The sequence below is a fragment of the Drosophila subpulchrella genome, chromosome 3L, assembly GCF_014743375.2.
Source record: "Drosophila subpulchrella strain 33 F10 #4 breed RU33 chromosome 3L, RU_Dsub_v1.1 Primary Assembly, whole genome shotgun sequence".
Taxonomy (NCBI): Eukaryota; Metazoa; Arthropoda; class Insecta; order Diptera; family Drosophilidae; genus Drosophila; species Drosophila subpulchrella.
The window spans coordinates 11,704,785-11,728,715 of NC_050612.1; the positions used below are offsets into that span (position 1 = coordinate 11,704,785).

The 23,931-nt window shown below is 39.5% G+C and overlaps 2 protein-coding genes across 23 annotated transcripts in view; one reads left to right on the forward strand and one right to left on the reverse strand.

Annotated features, from left to right (window-relative positions):
• The window catches only part of LOC119555706 (collagen alpha-1(XV) chain), a 60,929-nt gene that overhangs the window by 9,053 nt on the left and 27,945 nt on the right, over positions 1-23,931 (forward strand). For 18 of the 22 annotated variants that reach the window (XM_037867362.1, XM_037867365.1, XM_037867367.1 and 15 more), the window contains 2 exons: positions 5,708-5,817; positions 6,493-7,031. In XM_037867362.1, coding sequence (XP_037723290.1) covers positions 5,727-5,817; positions 6,493-7,031 — 630 coding nt within the window. In that variant the 5' untranslated portion in view covers positions 5,708-5,726. Of the gene's footprint in view, positions 1-5,707; positions 5,818-6,492; positions 7,032-8,308; positions 9,482-14,114; positions 14,389-23,931 lie in introns of those variants that run through there. The other 4 variants (XM_037867381.1, XM_037867382.1, XM_037867383.1 and 1 more) reach the window with 1 other exon arrangement.
• Positions 22,197-23,185, reverse strand: LOC119555709. Its single transcript, XM_037867385.1, has 2 exons — positions 22,876-23,185; positions 22,197-22,805 (listed from the first exon to the last, which is right to left on the reverse strand). Exons 1-2 carry the CDS (start codon positions 23,119-23,121, stop codon positions 22,341-22,343), a joined length of 711 nt encoding a protein of 236 aa, XP_037723313.1. The 5' UTR covers positions 23,122-23,185; the 3' UTR covers positions 22,197-22,340.

Below are 23,931 nucleotides of genomic sequence, written 5' to 3' on the forward strand. Positions count from 1 at the left end.
AAAAAGAAGTTGGGGGCAAGTGGCACATTGGCAGTTTCAGCTTCTGTTCTTCGGCTTTCAAGGCATGTGGCCAATTAGTAAGACTGCAACTTAGCCACGTTCTTGAGAAGATCGGGGTCAGAAACTGAATGAGAATCAAAATCGAGATCGGTGGATATTTTTATACTTTTTGTTTTTCCTTTTTTTTTGGGTCGGGTTGTGTCTGGCGATTCCGTTTTTATGTTGCCATTTGCCAACATCATTATTAAGGGAATTAACCCAAATGCCAAACACAGAGCATTATGCCTTTCTGTGGATCAGAAGGAGTCGTAAATGTGAAGACTGCTAATATTTATACTACCATAAATACACAAAAAATGCACATCAATCCTGGTTAAAATTCCTGAACACCTAAATCTTTTTATTTATTTGCCATTGCTGTGGAAATATTAATCGCTTGTCTGGGAATATAATCCACGAAATTTATTTTTCATTGTTTGCAATCGATTGTGTCAGTCATTTTTTGCTTGATGTTTCAACGACCTCAACGTGAGAAACGTATAAATATAAATTTGAAAAATTTCTAAGAATATTTTCAAGTTCAAAGTTCTCTGTACAAAGAAACGAATGATGGATATTGCACTTGCGAATGACATGTTCAAAGTGTTGGTTTTTCGTCTTAACTTTTCTGTACTTTTGCTTAAATACGATAATTTTTAATGAATGCCCTGATAAGTGCTTGTCGCCATTGAAAAATCATTGTTGACATTATCTGTCATAACTCATGTTCCATTCTCTGCAGCTGATGCTTCCATTCAGGCATTCCAATTTCTTGGCCTGAATGTGGGTCTCTATCATCCATTTATTATGATTATGCCTCTGCAACTAAATCCCACTCTTCACCTCCGTTTTCGGCTGTCAGCCGGTCAATATCAAATTACGCTTAAGGCTTTTATCGCTCATCCAATCCGCACTCACACAATTTTGACCAGCATGCAACAGTTGGTCTCGGCTTAAATGTCATTGTGGAAGTGGATTCTCCTGCTCGGATTTGCCAACTTCAATTTCGAGGCATTCTCGTTTATTTATGCAAAGCTGTCTGTAAAATATTTTCCACCTTAAATGAAGGCACTTAAAATGTTAAACAGCCAGCCCAATTACCAAACAATAATGTTGTGTGTTTGCATTTGTGCGAATGTGCGTGTACGTGTTAGCCTTAAAAATAAATAAAGTCAAATTTGGCATGTAAATCCTTTAAATCAAACAAAAGGAATTGCAGGCGGGGCGGTTCTGGGTGGAGCAAATAAACCAAGGCCAATAAACGTCGGCAGGCGACACGCCAGCTGACAGCCAACTCTTTGCCCCCTTTTTTATCCCCTTCACCATCACCATCCCCATCCCCATCCTCACAGCAAGTACATCACAAAACAAATTGGAAAACATAAAATCAACAGAGCTAATAGTTCACTTAGGGGCGCAGAGCCGGCGAAAAAATGTGCGCGACGAACCGAACCGAACAGAACCATCGGAAAATTTGAATACGGGTGGTTGGATATTAAATACACTTTTCAAAATATTTTTTAAAATCAAAATAATTAACGTTATTTTTTGAAGATGCATTTAAAAGGTTTCTGATGGATTGATCGTAGTAAATAGGTCTATATATATTTAAAATCATATTTTTAGATTTCAAAATAGAAATGATATAAACTATGTTTCAAATAATAATAATTTGTCATTAGTTTACAATTTTCTATAAAGCTTAAAATAAAATATGTAATTAATACTAAGAAAAAGTTAAAAATGGTTTTAGTTTTTACTCCCGAATCAGAAGGACTATAAAGAAAAACATTTATAAGAATATAATGGTGTATTATCTTTTAGAAAAAATTCCTAAGGTATTAAAGTAGGAATCGTGGCATTGAAAAAATTTTGTATTAACGAATACATATTTTTTAAGGGTATTTCCCGACTGACGTTGTCTTTGCGGCAGTTGCTGCCTCTTTTCAGCCGTTTTTGCTGTCAGAGAAAGATGGTTCTTTGGTCCCTTCTTCATATGACATAGTGGCACAGTTTTCCGTCTTTCGTTGGCCGTTGTCAGTTTCCAGAGAGCCCTTTCATATGCCCCCCAGTCATATTGAGCCGATTTACTATTCAATATAACATTTTATTCGAGTTTTCCCCACTTCTTGTGTGTCTTCCACCGTTCTCAGGGGTTTCCCTTCATTGGATCTTCTCCGGCGGTCTTCCCGCCTTTAAATGTGCAACGCTCTGACGACTTTTGAATTTGATGTGCGCAACTTTTTACGACACTAACCAATTCAGATTTGTTGCGTTGGCCGGGGGGCCGAATTTGATTTAAAACAAAAAAACTGGGGAATACTTGCCGGTTCATGCAGCTGTTGCTGCTAGTTTGAATAAAATTTTATTGCTTATTGGTTTTAGGAATTGCATATGGTACGGGCCAAGTGGCATGATATGTATGCGTATGACCGGCGGATGCAAAGCGGAAAATCATAATGACTCGTAAATTCATAAGTGAAATACATGGGGCGACTTTGATTTGGGCCATGCAGGGAATTCTATTTATTATGACCGTTCTTTCGACACTTTCGTGGGCATTTACATGAACCCCGCTCCGTCCAAGCCCAAGTTTGCCTGTAGGCCCCAATAATCGGTCGTACGTGCGTCCCATTCTAAACAAACAGACGGGGTATTATTATTGGCGCCTCCGGGAGCCAGACAACTGCGCGCTCATACCTACAGATAAGGCCAGAGCAATAGAACTTGGGAATATAACTCTTGAAATACGATTCAATTTAAGAATTTTGTGTTTAAATGATTCTAAAAGTGTTTTAACTTCATTCGAATAGTCTTATGGCCATAGGAAGGCTGCTCCCATTGCGATAAATTATTTTAAACTAGAGAAAAATCTGAATTCATAATCAAAACATATACGTTTAAAAATATGCTATAGAAGGCATTGGTTTTTACTAATAAATTCAGTCAGTTATTCAGAACTTAGAAAGTGCCATAGGAATTGATTATATGTTCTGATGAAAAATGATTACGATTAAATTTTGTCAAATTCAGAAACGAGAGCAGGGGTAATTAAATACATTTAAGTGCTCATTATAATAATTTAAATATAGGGAAATTGTAAAATTAATTTAAATGTTGTTGATTATTTCTAGCCAAGAATAACATAATTTATTTCAAATTATTAAATCAAGTATAATTTTAATTTGAATTTCAATTAGTTTGTAATGATTTTGTTGTTTTAAAAGTACACCGTGATCTAATAATGCAACCCCAGTTGTGCATGTATGCCGGGGGGATCTCCATGGAGAGTGGGAATCTGTATTGGGAGGTGGAATCAGGCCAGAAGCGGTCGCCTCTGACATTGGCCACACGGTCCATGTTGCACGTGCTGGCGGCTTTCCGTCTGTGAACTGCATAAACGTTGCTTCATTACGTCAGGGAGCCAATTGTGAAAATGCCAAGAAGAAACAGGAAAGACACGCAACCAGAATCGCCAGGAATTCATATGATAATGCTTGAAAATCAAATTCCTCTTGGGGGATTGTTCAATTTGTACGGCTGTTTGTTTTTGGCGGCTAATGATGTCATTAAGTGGCTGGAGCAGATTGCTTTACAAGCTGTTTGGAGTACGAAGTCTGTCAGCCGAATATGATGTAAGTGCTCATATGTAGTCAGCATTTGATGTTTTCCTTTTGCTGGTTAAAAAAGAGACAGGAATTTGCCTGGGATTACTAAAATCTCATTCTGGCTGCGTTCGTATCGAAAGCTGGAGTAATTCTTTTTTTATACGTGATGCAATCGGACACTTTTTTGCACGTATCGGATGTTTTTGCTTCTATTTTTAAAGAAATTGCCAGGCAAAACAAAACGATATTGTTTTGCATACCCACTATAAAGAATATGATAGAACCGATATTTTCTTTAAATGATTTTTCCACATAGTGTTTTTAAGTGTTTTAATTTTATACTAACTTATTTAGCAGAACTAATTTTTATGCAATAACTATTCATTTTATACTCATATTTAATGAACCGAATGCTATTAAATTCTTATTTGCTAATACTTTCTTGCCAATTTATAGCTCATTACATTTTATGACTTTTCCTCTAACCAATTCTTAAAATGAGGATATATACAATACACTCAAATTTAGATATTGATCAGCGTTCTTTTGCAAGGCAAAATGTAGTGTAATTTTGCGGAAATAGAAGTATCAAAATTCAGTGGAAAGCGATATTGAAACCAATCGATTGCCGAAATATTTTGAGTAAGCTGTCATCCGACTAATTGAGACAAGAATACACTTTTACTTGATGCTCACAATTGAAAGTAATTTGCATTTCCAACGAAGCCAAGCGGCGTGAAAGTGTTGACTCCAAATGTTTTTTCTGGTTCCGATTCTTATTGCTAAGCTGCCAAGTCGCGTTTGATAAATATTAATTGCCCAGAGACAGTTCGGGGTCAGCGACATAGTTTCCGAATGTAAATTGTATCTGTACATTGGATCTGCATTTGCTGAGTAACTGGCGCCCATTAATTGTGTTATATTATTGTGTAGTATTATGCATACATGCTACATAACTAAAGGGTCCAAGAGTTTCTTGGGAACTTTAAACAGAATGGGTTTATCAGCTGCCCTTGGCCACGGACAATTACGCAACATGTAGAAGCTGGGATCAGAAAATGATTAATGGGCCGTGCGATTAAGACTTGACAAAATTTGTATTTATGGGATAATGATTCACATTGATCTCTGACCTACCAACTGACACAGTGCCCCCCATAAACAAAGTAATTTTAATCTTCGGCTCTTTTGAGTTCTAGGTGTGTCCCCAACTTTGTAAAACACACAATTACACAGGAAATTATTTTTGAATAACTTTTAGCCTTAAAAAAGATAATATATATTTGATTTGTTGATCATTTGTTATTTTCTTTTAAACATTTAAAAACCAATGAACTCAGTATCATCTCTTTAAAAGTTTATTTTTTATAACAACATATTTTTCATGGCATAGATTGTCTTTGTCGACATTTAAATTGATGCCTGACCCTTCACCTCTGAAAATACCTTTTTTTTTAAACAAAGAGGTCCCAAAGACATGAAAAGTTCAGCCAACAATATTTATTTTTTGTGTACCGATCTGGCCTTCCTAATTACCATTAGTTTTTGTAATCTTGCCTGGCGATCTGCCTGCTTCGATCCCAATGAATGAATCATAGTTTTTTCCGTTGAAGTCTGCGATTTTCGTTGGCCAATGAATGAAGACCGACCGCAAAGTTGTGTGGCTTCCAGATGAACTATCTTTTGGGTGTGTGCGGTGCTATGGAAATGGGAATGGAACAAGGGCTTTGCGGTTTGCAGGGAGGCAATTACATGCATATGCCAGCCAAGTGGGCCAAAACCGAGGGATGCCCGTGTGCATATAATTTCGGTATTGAGCCAAAAGTGCGACTCGTGTTGCCAATACTCATGCCCATAATTGCGGGCGGCGGATAAAGTGTCTGCGGTTGGTTTATTTCCACGCACAAGTGTCCGTTGGAGGGGAATTGTTTGTGGAGGCCATTCGGGTTGGCCATTTGGGTATGGATTGCCGATTGAAACGGAAGTGCCTCTTTAATCTCATAATTTTACAGATTCAAAAAGGATGATAGCTTACATATATATTTTTTCGTTTTTTGCAGCATTCCTGCTCTGTTCAAGATGCGTGTGCTACTGTTGATATCGAGCCTGATTTGTACGCTTCTGGCTCCAGTCCTTGGCTCTTTTGAACTGACAGGACAGTCCATCAAAGGTAAGATAGTTATATCATTGTATAATTAAAATATAATCATAATTAAAAAAAATGATTATTTTACTGCGATAAAATGACTGATAACTAGAAGAAAAAACGTTTCAAATTTGAATAGTAATAGAAACTATGAAATATTCAAACTTCTAGGAGAAATAAAATGTTTAATTTTAATTGAACAAGAGGATATTTCCTTCCTCTGATAGGAAAATACTGATACTGATAGGAAATTGATTAGAAATAATACAACTTTTTATGAAATTCCGTATAATTTTTTGAGTCGAGATAGAAAAATAGAACATTAAATTTATTTATACTTAATTTACATTATTCAATGTTACCTAAGAATGTACCAAGTTGATCCTGACCCTTGTTTCTATTTATAGAAAATGTATCTTATAAATATAATTAATTTATATTATTTTTAACATTTAAATTACAAAATGAAATAGGACATAGTCCATAAGAGTAACATAATATTTTAATTGATTATAAGAAAAACATCATAGCTTATTGCATACCTAAGGGCCGAAAAAGATGTCTTAGTGTCTATCAAAAGTGTAGCATACTCTTGGGGAGCCCCAGCTTTAATCCAATGCTTCTGAAACTGCAATATTGAGCGATTACCTTCCGCGCTGCAATTAGTGAGACTGAAGCACCCATTTGGACCCTTTACAGATGCCCTGGCCGAGTACACGCTGACGGACATCATGAACAACAACCAATTTGCGGGCATCGAGTTCGGGGAGGCGGAGGACGGCTTCCCCGCCTACCGGTTCCTGCAGACGGCGGACGTGAAGTCGCCGTACCGCATGCTCCTGCCCGAGAAGCTCTACGAGTTCGCCATCCTCATCACTTTCCGGCAGAGCTCGCTGAAGGGCGGCTACCTGTTCAGCGTGGTGAATCCCCTGGACACGGTCGTCCAGCTGGGCGTCCATCTGTCGCCCGTCGTGAAGAACAGCTACAATGTGTCGCTGGTCTACACGCAGGCGGACCAGAGCATCGGCCGCAAGTTGGCCAGCTTCGGCGTGGCTCATGTGCCGGACAAGTGGAACTCGATTGCCCTCCAGGTGCTCACCGACCGGGTGTCCTTCTACTACGACTGCGAGCTGCGCAACACCAGCCTGGTCACCAGGGAGCCCCTCGAGTTGGTCTTCGACTCCGCCTCCACCCTGTATATCGGCCAGGCGGGCTCCATTATTGGCGGCAAGTTCGAGGTAAGTTCTGGCGGCGCCCAGTTTGATTACCTTTGATCTAGTATCCATTGCAGAGGAATAATTTTCGAAACGCAAGCGGTTGCCCAATATTCAATTGAAGTGGCATTTTATTACCAAAGGGGTTATGCTTTAAAATCTTTCTTAAGTGGTTTTTAATTTGCGGTCGGAAAAGTACTGATTTTCTTCTGGGGAAATAATGTTTCGTGTAACGCAGCATGACCTAATTGTCGGTATTGCTATATTTTTCCGTTTGCTGTTGTTAATTAAGGTGTCTTAAATCTTTAATGGCATTCTGGATTACACAATTTTTGGTATATTATCTTAAAATATTACATTTTTAAGACATTTTCCATTTGCTGTTATAAGTTTAGGAACATTTTCCCATGTGCTTTTGTAACTTTAGGTATCTTAAATCGATTATATCATTCTAGCTTACATCATTTGTGATTCTATTTATATTTATTGAACATTTCAAGGCTTAAAAATCATATAGATATTAAATCAACTTAGTCTGTGCCTACGTTTACATAAACTTATGATTGGTTTGAAATCTCAGAGGCTTAAATATAACAACGAATATAAATATAGGTCTTTGCAGTATTACTATTAAGTATTTTACGATAGAATTTCCCTAAATCGAACCAACATCTTGCACCAAAAGAGCTCAAAATCGAGTTCTATATGATGACAATATAAATTTTTTGAGTTATAGAGAGATAGAATAAGGGAAGATCTAGTAATGGATGTTAAAGTTAATAACTCTTTTAGTTTCCTTTTATGCCCGATGTTGGTTCGACCCTTAGAGGGCATATCTGTTGAGTAAAATCCCTAAAACATATATATATATTTTTCTTTCTGTGTAATTTGATTCAGCAAGCGCTGAAAGCTTTTCACCACCTTACTCTTAAGCCACCCTTAAGTGGCGCCACTTGGCCATCTGGCGGAAGAAGTTGGCAACCACTCAGGGCACTCAAAACAACCCCCATTAGTTCAGACTCAATGAAACCCACTCAAGAGTTGAGTTCCTAACTTCAGAGCACTTTCCCATCGAGCATACGCCATGTGGGCTTGAGTCGCACTCAGTGGCCACATTGCGTATACCCCCGTGGGCCGGCGAACCACTCGGTTCTCTCTTCGCAAATGCAATTCAGCGCTCGTGGGGATTCAGCTAACGAGCGGATGGCACGAGGCCCACTGTGTTGTCTGTGGCCCGAACAGATTGCTGTGATTTGATGGGCCTCCTTGGGCTGCGAGTGCGTTTACCTTTTCAGTTGCGTTCGCGTTTCCCAGCAGTTCAGATGGCCACGCGGCCGGGTCTAAGATGAGCTACTCCTTACAGCCGTGCGGTACTCGGTACTCGTCCTCGTCCTCGTCCACGTCCACGTCCTCGTCATCCTCGTCTTCGTCTGTGTCTGCATCTTCGTCCTGCCTTTCGGACCTCGTGTGTGGTGCGGTGGCAGCTGGTACTACTACTACTACTACTGCCCCTGGTGTGGCTATCATAGCCCCGAAAACAACTGGCCTGGCTTAGCCGCAAAAAGTAGAAAGTGATTTATTTGGCCAAATGAAATATGCTCGAATAAGTGAACCGACCAGCCCGGAATCGAGTCAATTAAAATTCAATTATGCGACCAAAGATGAAGGAGAGGCCGCGCAAGCGTTTGAAAATTCGACCGATGAACAATTCCTGACTGAAACGGAAGTTTAAACTGCCATAAAAGTGTGTTCCCCCCAGCATAATCCCTTAGCAATCGATCATATCACAAGAGTGAAGCGCAACATATCGTGTAGAAACAGAAACGGAAATCCCTGTGCCGGACTTATCGACTGCCAGGATATCAAAACTGCAATTACTTTTACCCTTGTTATCTTTGTTGCAATTGTTATATCGTTCTCGTCGTCGTCGTCGTCGTCGTCGCCGGTTGTAAAAGTTCAAGAAAAGCGAGGAAAAGCGTGGAAAAGCAGAAAAGCGAAACTAAAACACTGTCCAAAACCCCCACCAAAGAAAAAACCCAACTCCACTCGACGAGCTTGTTCGAATGGAAATCAATCAATTGCACAATTGGCAGAGTGCATGTGGTGTGAAAAAGTGAATTAATTGCACAGCACGACTTCAAAGCCAAGAAACATAGCGAACAGCAATTTAACAATTCAAAAAATAAAAATTAATTGCCATAAATAAAAACACACACATAACACGGCTGTCATTTGTAATTACAAATGGGCCTGAAAAAGTAGCATACATAATTCACAATTACAATAAATTTTAAAGCAAAACTCATACCTACATATAAATAAAGCAAAGTATTTGCAATTAAATTATCTGTGATTTTTGTCAACATATTAAATATTTTGCACGCTGCCGTGGTTAAACCAAAATCCCCTGTTAAACGTATCCAATAATTTAAAGTGAATAGTGAATAGTTGGTCACAGTGCGTTGGGCCTAAAGGTAAATATGGCCAGATGGCCAGAAATAAGGGCTCACACACAAATGGTTTGGAATGTCGCCCATCAAATTGAACATGGTTCGCGCATAAATTATGACGAGCTAGGCTGTGGGTTCTAAAAACCCATAGTCCTGGCAGGATATCGGGAAATGGATTGGCTGTCTGCCTTCGCGTTGGCACGCCTAAATCAATGGCAAACTCATTAAAGCGCCAGCGAAAACAGTTTTTGCCCCAACGCGTCACTAACCAACTGCCTATGCATCCCAACTCCTATTTTCCTGTTTCCCAGTTTTCCCAGTTCGCCCACTTTTCCCGCATTTTCCACCCACTTCCCTCCTGCACATGCATATTAAAGCAGCACTGGGCGTATGCGTAATATGTACATGTATACATTTATAATATTGTGGGCTGCTCGCCCGCCTTTTGTCTTTGCCCTGTGAGTTTTCCACCATTTCTTCGCATATGGCCGAAAGGCAAAGGAAAATACGTTTTATTTATTAAATAAAAACGCAGGCAGTCGAGGCCCAGGATTTTAATGGGCATCGGGTGGATCAAACAAAAGGCTTTTCCTCATAAAGAGAGCGAAAGTTAACCCTTCACAAAAGGATGCACTAGACCAAAATGGACCAACTGAAGAGTATCTCTGCGGCTCAAACTTTAAAGCCCTTGGCCATTTCACCTGCATTTAATTACACAAGAGGCCCAGGCACAATTTCAATTACAAAACAAACTTTGCTCGCCAGTTCCTAAGGCCTAAGTGATCATAAATATTCATGTACACTGGCTGTCTGTATGCGTTTGCTGGTAATATGCATTTAAATATCACAGTTGTTGTGCCATGTTGACTTGATGCATCACCACTCGGCCACTCACTTTCAGTAATATGTAATTTTGATTTGTAAATTTAACAATTTATCAGCATAATGCAATATTAGAACCCATTATGCCGACACAATATCAAAATTCAATTTGAAATGTTTATTCACATATGTGGTCATATCACACTCCCCCACCGCCACTCAATTGTTCTGAAAATTAGTTTTCTACCAAACACTCGGGACCTGGCCATTCTGCACTCATATGAAATCGCATATTGTTTTGTTGGCCAATATGCTAAACGTCGAAAAACAGACAATGCACTTTGCTTGTTTTTCTTTGTGAATATGTTTATTTATTTTCTTGCTTGATGAAGTAACTTTTAAAAAGTTTAAATTTAAAAAATCATTCCATATATGTTAAATGTAAAAATTAGATGATTTTAAATGAATATTTTAGGATATGATTTATAAAATACAGAAGTATTAACTTAAATAAAGTAAGTTTTAAAACTAAACAAAACTTTTTTAAAAGTAGTAATTGCTTGTCCCAATTGTTACAGTTCCTCTTCTAGGAATTCTAAAGTATGCTTTCTTTTTCTAATAATAACTTTGATTTTCCTTACCTTGACAAAGTGACATATTTCACTTGGAAATGTGTAATAAATAATTGATGGCAACTGCCCTTGCTTTGATTACTCGGCCATTATCTACCGACGGATCTGCTTTTCAATACTCATTTACCGAATTTATTTGAGCTTGACGAACGGTTATGAGTATTTTTACCCCAAGGCAAAACCACATGTCCATACCTTTTGTGCTTTTACCCATAAATGGGTCTTTTATTACGTCTAGAGCTGCAGGTCGTTAAAGTCGTACATATTCGGTGCCCATTTTATGAATCTGGTGGGACTGTTGATTTCTGGTTACCCCATAAAACCCTTACAAAGATGCGAACCGAATGGAAATGTTTTCGATGACACAGGGGTACGAAGAAACTATGATTATTTTGTAAGTTTATAGCTACCCCAAAGCGAAGGGCAATGGATTTTTGGCCCAACCAATGGGGCGTCACCAATAAACATAAATTATGCAAATTTTTGACTTTAATTATACGAGCTGCTAGAACCGCCCCATGTTCCAGCACGATTATTTGGGTTGTTATTAATTAAGCAGGAGCAAAGACATGAGCGCGTTTTAATCATTGGGGGCACGCGTTTCGGCTCCCAACTGGGGAACACATATATGATGGGGATATCTTGGGTTTTATAGGGCTGGCAGGAGGAGCTGTCAGGCCGGTTCTGCTTATCGATCAAACGCTCACAAAAGTCACAGAAGCCTGGGGTTAGACATTAGACATTTCTTCCACTGACGGTTTGTTTTGTTCCGCCCTCGTATTAAGGATACATGTGTGACACATGCCCCACTCCATTACTTTCTTTTCTTTACATTCCCGACCTTGTCACAGATAAACTGCAGACAAAGACAGGCCTCAAATGGAAAAGGAAAATTTGTGCGGAAAACGGTGCTTATTAAAAATTACATGTCAAAGGAAACCCAAAAAACCTCTATGAGATGACTTTGCACAAAGGCTTTCAGATTTCGGCGTTGGAGAGGAAGAACCCTTTTTAAATATGTCGCCCCATTATCTTCATTAGGCGCTAATGTCCGAAAAAGGTTTCGCCCAACTATTGCCCTTTGCAACTTTCTTTTTTTTATCCCCCTTGCTGAACTTAACTTTCTGGTGGTTTTGGCTACCATGACAACTTCAAAAGTCGTTACTCATTTTTGTGTGTACTTAATTTGGTAAGAGATATGAAATTTCCTCCTTATCGCCCCTGTGTTTTTGGTGAGACAGCAGCGCAAGCTTGGCCCTTTTTTTTTGTAAAAAGTAAGTTGAAGAACCAAGGAGAAGGTAATTTCATTAGAAAACTTGAACCGCGTCAAACTTTAAGCTTAAACTCGGCTCATGGGCCTGCAGTCGTAGAATTTTAATGCTGCGTGAAGAATACCAGGTTCAGGGAGGGGGACGAGGTGGATCCGTTCCTATCCTTCATATAACCAGAGGTGTGGGCCAGTCGCTTGACTTGGCATAAAAAAGTTTCCTTTTGGGCTTCCACTTTTTGGGCGAGCACAAAAGTTTTGTGTAACGCCGACTCGTTGACTCAATAACTGGTTGGCTTTACCCCCGAAAAAAGGGGGCGATAAAATGGGCGGCAGTGGGGCGTGTCAGACGTGGGGCGGAGGAGGGGGCGTGGCCGGGTGTTAAAGACTTAAGGTGAGTCCATGGACGCTGCTGGTGGCTCTAGACTGACACGATTATCGTAATTATGCGCTGGCTGTAGCATACTTTTGTGAGCCAACTCTTAGCCCCGTATTAAGTTGCTGTTGTGTGGGTGTATCTTCTCTGTGTGTGTGTGTGTTGGCCCAACTTTTGCCGCAATTATGTAGGTTGGCAAAGTTACTGCTCGCTTTTTATTTTATTTTCATTTTACTTTCAGTTTTTCGGGGGTGCACTGGCTCAAGGACGCCCTCATAACCCGCTGCAAAAATTTCGGCTTATGCCCTTATGCGGTTGCCAAAAAAACCAAAAAAAGAGGAAAACTCTTAGCAGACATCTTGCCAACATGTGACCAATTTTCAAAGCTGCCTTCATTCCTTGCCTTTGACGTTGCTATAATTCAATATTTTTTCAAATAAACTTGTTGGCAGCTTAACTTTTTGCAAAGTTTACTTCAAGTGTTACCTATGACTTTTTGGGTTTTAGGGTTTACAACCTGGTGATAAATTGGGTGTGCCGAAAACAAATAACACAAATCAAGCCTGTTGACAAACAGTACATTTTTATATTTTACCACAGATCAAAGTTGCCTTATTTCAAGTATTTTCTTGTTTAAATTTACTAAAGAAACTCCCATAAATATTATTTTTTAGAGGGTGTCAACATGGCCTTTCCTCGCCATCAGAAATATTTTTCAGCCGCCACCCTTGGCGCCGCAAATCAGTGAGAAAATGCTGACAAGCGACGGGTGGGAGGAAAAAAAAATACGGGAAGCAGAATTAAATAAAACGTATTACATTTGTAGCGTTTACAGGAAGTGAGCGTGAGGGTCGGGGGTCGGCAGTCGGAGGTCCTTGGTGGAGTGCCTGTTAAGGGGCGTTTGGCTGTGAGTTCCCTGCCACACATGTGCCAGTGCTTGTGGCATGTGTACGAAAACGCTTTGTGGCTGGGAAAGCACCTTCTTGCCTTCCTCGAACCAACGAAAACATCTTAGAGGTTGGGGCAGTTCTCAAGGTTAAGACTTGGCCACAAAAGCCATTAGGCAGCAGCATCAGAGCCAGCAATATCCCTAAGCCAAAGTCCAAGCAGGTCAAATACACTTGCCAACATCTCAATAACCAGAGATGGCAAGTGTCGGGCAGTAGCTAGTTTTATACAGCAAGGGTACTTACATAAGGGGACTTTTACTTAAGCTCAATATTATATATAGAACTATAAAATAATGGGCACCTTTTTTAGGAGGCTGAGGTCACAGCAAAAACGGTTTGTTTTAAAAATGTAAAATCAAAAACTGAAATTCTGGAATAGTTCATAGAGGCATATATAGCAGGGATAAAAAGTTACTAGATAGTACAAAAAGTTGGTTTCAAAAAAAGTAATATTACCCGTCCAAGCTCCCCCATCACTGTCGTCGAACAACGAAATTGAACCGAAATCGAACCAGTGGCGGAAACCAAACCATTTGTGTGTGCAGCGGTGCCAAAGCAATATACCCACCCCTCAGCTAATTAATATTCCAATTTATGCATTTTCTTTCAGGCAATTCTATTCGTCGCCGGTTGTTCCGTTGTTCGTTTCGTTTGCATTGTTGATTTCATCGTAGTGCTTTAAGTGTTGTATATCGGAATCGGTGTCGCATCGGGACGTGTAAATATCGAACAAAATGGCAATGGTTATATCGACGCGTGCCAAGCTCGTGATTACCGCGCTGATTCTCTTCTTCCTGCTCGGCATCGTCCTCGTGACGGGCTCCACAAAGGGATGGTTCAATCCCAACCGCTACAACGGCGAACGGGTGGCAGCTAGGATTCAGGTAACTAACTAACCAAAACCCTTATAACCCTAACCCTTGACCGCAACAAGTTTTCGGGTTGCGTTTAAACCGAATGGCATTTCAGTCTAATTAAAAAGAACTAGCCAATTAATTATACTCATAATCAACACGTGTCTGGCGCACAGTTAGCCCTTTTTTTTTGTTTTGCGACCACTTAACAAGGCTCGCCAAGCATCTAAACATTACGAATTGTGTAATGTGTAATGTGTAATGCTAAATGCTAAATGGTAAATGCTTGACATCCTGCCCCTTTAGATGCAAACAAATGTTACCGCTGTGAGCTCCTGGTCTGGGATTGCTCTAGTACTGACCAGGATGAGGGTCTGTCGTGGGTTTGGAGGAGGGGGAAATGGGTTTGGGGAGTGGGTTTTGGCTATATAGCGCGGCTTATACGCTTCCAACACGCACACAGCAAACACACCGAGAACTAACAGCCAGCACCCACAACAAGTTAGGAAACTTTTAAACACACACTGGCAAACATCGTCGCAGTCACAGCGAGAGGAGAGCAAATAAAGCATGCCAGGATATACACGGGAATTAAAGGATGATATTGTATTTTAAAGGAAATAAAAAGATCCTATTAGTTTTATATCTCTAAAATACCTAGAGTGCAAGAGTTTAAAGCAATCGTTGTTGTATCTTAAGGGCTTAACTCACTATCTTAAGATATGATTTGGTTTGTAATGATAATGAATAACTACAAAACAAAAATTAAATCAATACGGACTAAAATAAGTTTGAGAAAAAGAGCTATTCCTTTGAAATTAACATGTTTATTATCTTAAATATTTAGTTTTTAACAAAATAATATTATAATAGTTTCCATATAAAAAGTTTTAAAATTATTGACTTAAGCATAAGCAAAAATATGATACAACTTAAGTAATGTTATTTCACATAAACTGAATTCGAGTTGAAAAACGAAAACTTTTAATTACTGCCCTGCCATTGTTTTCTGTGCACGTACACATGCAGTACACGAAAACAAATAAAGTTTATTGTGACAAATGTTTCATGACAACAGCACATTTTGCTCTGGCCGAGCACACACCTGCCTCCCGTAACCACTTTCTCCTCCAGGTGAAAGACTACACACTATTGTTGTTACGGGGCGTACAAATAAAAAGCCATTGCAATTATTAGAGCACATTATAAGCATTTTGTTGCCGACGCTCGGTCACAAGATAAATTGATAAACCTGACACGGGTCCGCTCACCTGTCCAGTACTTCTTGTGTCCTGAATAACGAGCTGCGTTGGGATTTAAGTTACCCAGTTTTGTTATTGTCCGCATGGCGTATACGCAATGGGGGGTTATTTTTTGCAACTGGTGTGCGGAATCCATTTCGTGAATGGCTTGGTTGCGGTTTAAAATGCTAAATGATAGTCCATCAAAGTGTTTTTTGCATTGTCCCTTAATGGACTTGGCTTGTTTTCTTAAATTGTTATTGTTAAAAGAATGGCAAGTGTATTTTATAAACCACTATTTAACCTCTGTGGCAGGTAAAGTGTGTTACTCTTGGTATTTCATTAAATTAAATTGAGGAAACCGGCCTAACTGGTTTACCACAAAATAGTTTCACACACTATGATAAGAAAATAGCATTGCATTTGCAATTATTAGAGTATGTGAAAACACACTTAAATTTAATTAAGTTTACTGCGTTTGATGTATTTAGCAATTTCTTGGAATTGCAAAGTAGGCAGTTTATTGGTTGCTTGCTTGATTAAATTCTGTCTTAAATAAAAAATAGGCCTAGAAGGTTGATAATGATATACACAAAATGAACTGAAATCTGAGCCTAATATATGTATGTATAACTTTTATAAATGAACAGAACCTTAATATAGATCTTATTTAATGCTGTTGAAATAAAATAAATGGAGTGCTTATTTCCCAACAATGTTGTACCAGTTTCTTCATAATTTAAACAAATGATGTACCTTTTAAAAGGCAACAAGAAAGGGGAAAGGAGCCCTGTTCCCTTGTTGATAGAACCACTTCTTTCTTGTTAAAGGCTCTACACCATTGTTACCCCCTCTAAAGGTCCCTCCCAAAGGGGCAGCCAATATAGACCCACAATACGACCAAACTTCGACTAATACCTGCATAATTGTTGTGCTAATTTTGTCAGCACGCCCAGTTAATGTTTCTATTGACACCCGCTAGAAGGCGATGGAGTCAGGGGCTGGGGGCGGTGATGGGTGGGCGGGGCTGGGCCATGTCCTTCCCCATAGTTGCACTGCTTTGACATTATTTACGCTTACTTATGGGTTTGGCTCGCTCTCACCTGCCTTTTTTGTCCCCGGTAAGCCCCCTTTTCGACTCTGAAAACAGTGATTAAACTAATTTTATGCAGGAGCGAAGCAGGACGAGGGCGAAAACAAGGATACAGGAGTAGAATTCGCGGAAAGCGAGGAAATGGCAAGGGGCGAGGCAATAAAAAACCATTTAAAACATTCAAAGTGTCGCATGAGAATGGGTGAAGTGAATGTCGACAAGCGTTAACGGGTTGCCTTCGATACAAAAACATAGTTACTGGCTCTATTTTTCCATTTATTTCTAGCTACCTACATAAAAAATGTGGTTCGGAATGATAGGGGGAAAATACATATCGATTTCGTTTTGGTATCTTTCAAAACATTTTTAGCATAAAAGCTTTATAGAAAAGATTTTATAAAATATTTATACCGGGACTCAAAAAACTCATAACTTTGAAATCGTTATTTAAGACTTATTTTTTCGATCAGAAAAAAACAGTTATACTTTGATGTATAGAAATTCTGGGTCGATTTTTATTTTATTTTCAGAAAATAACAGATATTTTCTGACTTTTTTATAAAAGTCTAAAACCGATTGGTTTTTAAACAACAAAAATATTTATAATGTTTCCGTCATTGAGAAATTAAAATAAAACAAGGAAGAACGCTATAGTCGAGTACCTCGACTATCAGATACCCGTTACTCAGCTAAAGGAACCAAAGGGAAATGGAGATATGCAAGCAGCAAAGCGAGATTTAAATGCGCCACCTACCGGCGGAAGACAGATTTAAGCATTGTGGGCGTTAGGGTAGGCGTGGCAAATTTTTTGTTGGATCAATCGATAGGCATTGACGAGACCAATACATTTCAGTTAAAATTTTTAATCTAGCATACAAATTGTGGGCGCCACAGGCTTGGGCGGTTTGTGGGCGTTAGAGTGGGCGTGGAATATTTGCGTAACAAACTTGCGCTGCGCACAAGGCTACGGAATCTAAATCTGAAATCCCAATACTCTATCTTTGATAGTTTCCGAGATATCCGCGTTCATATTTACGATTTTTTGAAGTTTGTGGGCGGTTTGTGGGCGTTAGAGTGGGCGTGGCAAACTTTTTTTTGGGTCAATCGATAGGTATTGATGAAAACAATTCATTTCAGTTTAAATTTTTACTCTAGCATCAAAACTGTAGAAGCCACAGTTTTGGGCGGTTTGTGGGCGTTAGAGTGGGCGTGGCACTCTACTGAAACAAACTTGCGCTGCGTAAGAAGCTCAGGAATCTGCTCGCCAAATCTCAATAGCCTAGCTCTCATAGTTTCCAAGATCTCAGCGTTCATCCGGACAGACAGACGGACAGACGGACAGACGGACAGACGGACAGACGGACAGACGGACAGACGGACAGACGGACAGACGGACAGACGGACATAGCTAGATCGACTCGGCTAGTGATCCTGACCAAGAATATATATACTTTATGGGGTCGGAAATGCTTCCTTCTGCCTGTTACATACTTTCCGACGAATCTAGTATACCCTTTTACTCTACGAGTAACGGGTATAATTAAAATGTATTATAGATTTATTTTCCTGAATTTTAATGTCAAACAAAAAAACTGTATTGTTACTTAGTTTTTTTAGGTTGAATTTTATGCTACCAGAATATGATATGATTTATCTTTGATAATTTTTCCCCAGTGCGTTACCAAATAAACGTGAAAGAAAAACATGCCCAACAACCAAAGAAACAAAGTTTAGCAATAAAAATCTAAAAATGGGAGCGTGAGCGGCGGAGTGGAGTCAGGTTGTTAATAAAGCCATTTCTGCATGGGCTGTCTCACCTGGCACCTCCCACCACCTGCCACCACCCACCACCCACTACCTCCCACAAAATATACCCCCCCCATCAACTACCAACAGGCGATGGGTTCATTAGCAGTGGCTTACATTACACAAGCTCGCCGTGGCTGTTGTCGCTATTTTCCTAGTTTCCTTGGCGCTGTTAATTACGACCTTCGATGAAAGTAAGGAAAAACCGGGGAAAATCGGTAAGGAACTAAAGGAAAGGAACAAAAAAAGGCTGCCGCACAATTGGAAATTTATAAAAATTACACGTAGATTGACAGGCAATTTGTCCTTGCCTAACACGAGCTGGTTATCCACCGCCAGCGGCAGTTGGCTTATTGACTGATTCCAGGAACTCCCAGGGCTTAGATATGTGGCTTTCGAGCCAGGGTCTATTAGGTTTCATTAGTGCCTAATTACCCAAAAGCGAAATTAGGCGAAAGCCAATTATAGTTAATGCATTTAGCGATTCGACTTCTCGTCGAAAGTCGTTGGACATTTATGGGCTGTCAGGCATTGTGTTACCTTTCTGCCTTTTCGATTTTTTTACTACGCAATTCCAATTAATAAGGCATATATATACATGTATAATATGTGGTATACCTTATGGGCATAAAAAAGGCATTCACACCCGCATTTGGTCTAATTCGGAATGGAAGAAACCCATAACTATCGACATTTCTGCGGAATGGAAACAAAGTAGCCAACCATTAACCCACACCCACTGGCTCCGTCTCGATTGAGCCATAAAAAACTACCGGAAAAGCATTCCCCTAGATTTACCTAGACAAACACACACGTAAATGTGCATTCGTGGCTGGCAATAAATAATGAAAATATCCGAGTGCCTCAGAAGCAGAAGGAAAGTTTCCGGCTAACACAGAAACAAAATGAAGAATTCAAGGAAACGAAGCCGTGTTTACTATCAGATAAAACTAGACTCCTTATATTTATTTTAAAATTAAATTCCTTTCTCTGATTCATGAAAAACTAAATACCAGTTAAACCAAAATTGTTTCTAACGAAATAAAGTCTCGAGCTCTTAGCTTTTCTTTGAGAAACAGTTTTTTGTAGTATTCATGAGTGTCGTGCTCTGACTTTACTTTACTTGAGGAATTTTCCAATCTAATCCCCACATTCCTCTGATGTGTATAAAATCCGAAAGGCAAAACATTAAATATTGAGCAACGCTTCGTACATTTGATTTACGAAAACATATTACTCCCCTTGCTATCCTGCAAAAGGAGAAACACTGCCGGCGTAAAAATACGGATATTTGTGAAAGCTCCATCCACGGGCTGGGAATAAGCATATGAAAAACTAGCTTCCGTTACGTTTATGATAATATTTTATTAAAGCGCAGCATGCCACTATAACTATGGGTTAGACGGCGAATGGATGGGAGTTGCACGCACCCAAGGAGTCGTAGAAAACAGGGAACTCGGAGCTCGGAAAACTTGCAACTCGATGATGACGTCGACACGCCCCGCCAACCGTCCGTAATAAATTTATTATTGTGCTGCGCCAGAAGTTCGAGCACGGTGGTAGTTCAATTTTGATGGCATAGATAGCGCAACTTTTGCCCGACTCTTGCGGTTTCGACGGTGCGATAGGCACATCCAAGTTTGCCTTCTTGAACTTGTTGCATTGACAAGCTGCAGCTGAAGTTGCTCCCTTTAGATTCCATCTCGCAGATACTGATAGGTTTTAAGTTTCAAAAATAATTGCCTTCATTTTAAAAATGTTAAAAAGATCTTGCCTTAAAGTCAAACGTCAATTGAAATGCATAAGTTTTTGAAAAATGTCTATAGATAGATTCTTAAAAATAGGTCCTAAAAGTATTCTATCTATAATTGCAAAGCTATCCACAAAAAATTTTCCTAAAAAATGGGAATACTTGAATGGAACATACTTTTTTCAAGATTTATTAAGAAATTTGTCATATTTTTGGTTTTTATATTTTTTAAACATATTTTTTAAAATTCATTCAAGTTTTCCAATTGAATTAATACCAAGATATTTTTAAAGCAATTTTTTTGTTATTTCTTATTTATAGTTTCTATTGTTACAGTCCCAAGTTTTGTTTACTTCTTTAGTTTAATTGGTACTTTGGTATTTCTTTTCAAAAGTTTACCAAATGAATATAGTATAGTACAGTACTTGGAAATACAGTTCCAGAGAAAGGGACTTTTTGAACATAAGCCCAATGCTACCCTTGAAATAAGTAATGCAAATAGGTAACTTACGGGTTGTTTTTTTCTCTGAGTGCAGATGCATCTGCATTTGAGAGTGCGGCACTTTTCCCGCTGCTCGGCAAATTGGATGCAGACCTCGCACTCGCAGCAGAATCTGCAGTTGGCAAGCGTGTTGACAAGCGCCACGCACTGCGATGCCCCTGGGAGATCAGGATCGGGGTTCGGATAGGGCGGCAGATATGCCAGGATATACCTTGCCACCGCCGCAATATAAATAGCACTGATTTGCGCTAACAAATAAGGAGCGGTGGCCGTCGCTATCTGCCATCTGCTATCTGCGACTTGTTGGCAGCCCGAAAGTTTAGCCAACCAACCGTACAACCCATTTGTTTATTATGAAAATACGGGCTGCTCGGTCTCGTGAGTGGAGCTCCCTATCCGTATTCAGTATCGGAGACTGTGTGGGTGTGCTTGTGGGAGTGGATTGCCGTCGGTGTGTGAGTGCTGCCCACAAAAACCTTAAACTGATGACACACTTCACATGGAGGTTTCTGCCTCTGGCTCTCTGGTTCTGGCTCTTTTTCGTTGCCGTGTGCCCGTTCACAGAGCGCACAGAAAAAAACCAAGGAACACATCTTCAGATTTTGGTAAAAACTTTTCAGAAAGTTAAAAGTATACAAAACAAGTTAATCTTTGAAAAAGGACGTATATTAAGCCAATCTTTGAAAAATAATGTACAAAAGGGGTAGAACCAATTCTCTTCAAAGTGAACAATAGGTTAGGCTCAACAATTCTAAGCAAAAGTCTCTATTCGATATATCTGTTATCTAAAAAGCTAATAGTACATAATACTTATGATAAATAACATAAGTGCACAGACATCTATCATACTTCTGAATTTCATATCAGTGGTTCCATAGAAATAATTTCACTTAAATTGGTGCACATATGAACCTGACCCCCATTAAGCGATTTACGATTTCTGTGTACCCCGTATAATTATTTATAATCAACATTTATCATATCATATCATATGAGAAAATTATTAATACTAAGCATATGAAATTTAGTTCGATGTATATATGAAAAGGGTAATTAAAATATTATAAAGCCTTTTGGGTCCTTAATGTAGTGCCACTGCTGAGCATAAATTAAAATGTATATCATAACTTAAGCTAGCATTTCTCTCCGTGTAGCTCGTAGCCGGCTTTCGGTTCTGCATTTCCGCTTGAATGGCGTCTGTGCTCGGAGCAACTAACAGCCCATTGACAAGGGGCCGTTGGTGGGTGGCTAGAGGGTTGCAGGGTTGCAGGGCGGTTAGGTGGATTGTGGGTGGTGGCTGGGGGCTAGGGGCTGGGGGAAGGGGCAAGTGTGTCACCACACACGACCACGGAACTGAAAGGCATACTTACCGTTTTAAAACTGTGCGCTCTGTACATGGCACACTACTATATTGACTTTGAAGCATAAAAAGCTTTCCCAGATACTCCAATACACTGGAGGCGAACTCTTTATTACCGCCCATGGAGGAGTCATGTATCTGTATCTGCTAGTGTGGGCATTGGAACAATGGAAACGTTGGAAGCCATGCCTTGGGAATAAAGAAAAAAATGACTTCCTGATCGATCTGGCTTAGGTCCGGGCCTTATCAACGTCTTCCGTAGCAATCGTTCCCTGGGGCTTTTCCAACTTATCGGTGGGAACCGATTCGGCTTCCTCCTTCGACTCCACTTGGGCGTCGAAAAGGGTACAGAAATCTCGAATATAGTTCCTTAGACTAGCAATTCTCGACTGCAGTTGCACAAAAATACGCTCGTCGAAGATCTTCACCTTGATCCTGTCAGCAGTATCCATTGTAAACGAGGCCAGATCGTAGAGGTTCCTTCGCTCGTCGAGATTCTTGGTGCAAAGGCGACTGAAGTTGGTTACAAAGTCCTCTATGTCCTCTATTAGTTCGTCCACTAAAATGTAGTTTTTCGTCTTGTTCTGAATAGTTTTGGGCTTTGCAACCGAATAGGCAAAGTCGAACTTTTCACCAATGAATTTTAGATCATCGGGCATGCCCTTCAGGGCATCCTGGGTGCAAACTAGAAGACCCTTTATAAATTGTATAATTTAATATCACTTCTTTGATAATATTTTACGTTTCTTATGTATTACAACTTACGTTTATATCGGTAATGGCATGCCAATCCGAGCATAGCTCATAGTCTGGCCACCAGTCCTCGGATTCGTCCTGAAACTCATCTCGGGTTGCAGGCACCATGCGAATCTTTAGGATCTGGCGTAACTTTCCCAGTCTTGGCTTCATCAGCTCGATGATTAGTTCTCGTAACTCCGCGATCTCTTTGCTGCCTTTTGTATTTTTGGGAGCTTCCTTAAGTAGTTTATTTAGGACTTTAGTGGACTGCATATTGAAATTAAATAAACTGGAAATTGTGTTTGGGGAGTGATTTTAAAGCTTGGACTTGAAGTATTTTTCAAAAAACCTGTGACGTAGAATTTTCCCATCCTTCCTTCATTCGGAACTTTTGTTTTGCACATCCGCTTAGAAATGAATTTTGAGGGGTGAATATTTTGCTGTAGCTGCAGCTGCCTCAAGAGAACGGTTTACGCTGCGTATACGCAACGTTGTGACAGTCTGTTTGCTATGGGTTTATAAAACTGTCTAAGTCAACAAACAAAAACACATACTGGGCACATAACCACTGACAAATCTTAAATATACACATGGTACATTTTTTGTTGTGGTTCTGGGAGCCTTTTCTTGTTTCAAACTAATTCTAGCAGGCACTTTTAACCAACAATAAAATGTATCTGTGACCTTTACGCTTTTGTATTCTACCTTGGAGCTAGAAAAACACAAATATTGAGGTGCAAATATCGTAATAAATTCATTGGGCAGAAAAGTGACACATAAACCTAAATAAACAAAAAGGAAAAAATATTCTCATAAATTTATTAGCAAAAATGGTTTCATATGCGTAAAATCTTTTTTTGTATTGTTCTACTCGTAATAACTTTATGTGATAAAATCTGTGTAAGGAACAAATGATTTAATCTTGTGAAAAAAATACACATGCACATTTGGGCTTCCCAAGATAAGGTGTACTAATTTTTTGATGACAAAACAGATTCTTTTTTTAACTGAAGCAATTTAGTATAAAATCCATTTTGCATCTACTGAAAGCCCAACAGTTTCTCTGCTATGTTTTTCTGCTGC

Coding starts and splice junctions, on each gene's coding strand:
- LOC119555709 (XM_037867385.1), bottom strand. CDS start 23,121: ATGCAGTCCACTAAAGTCCTAAATAAACTACTTAAGGAAGCTCCCAAA. Junction 22,806..22,875: donor ATGCCATTACCGATATAAAC/GTAAGTTGTAAT, acceptor CAATTTATAAAG/GGTCTTCTAGTTTGCACCCA.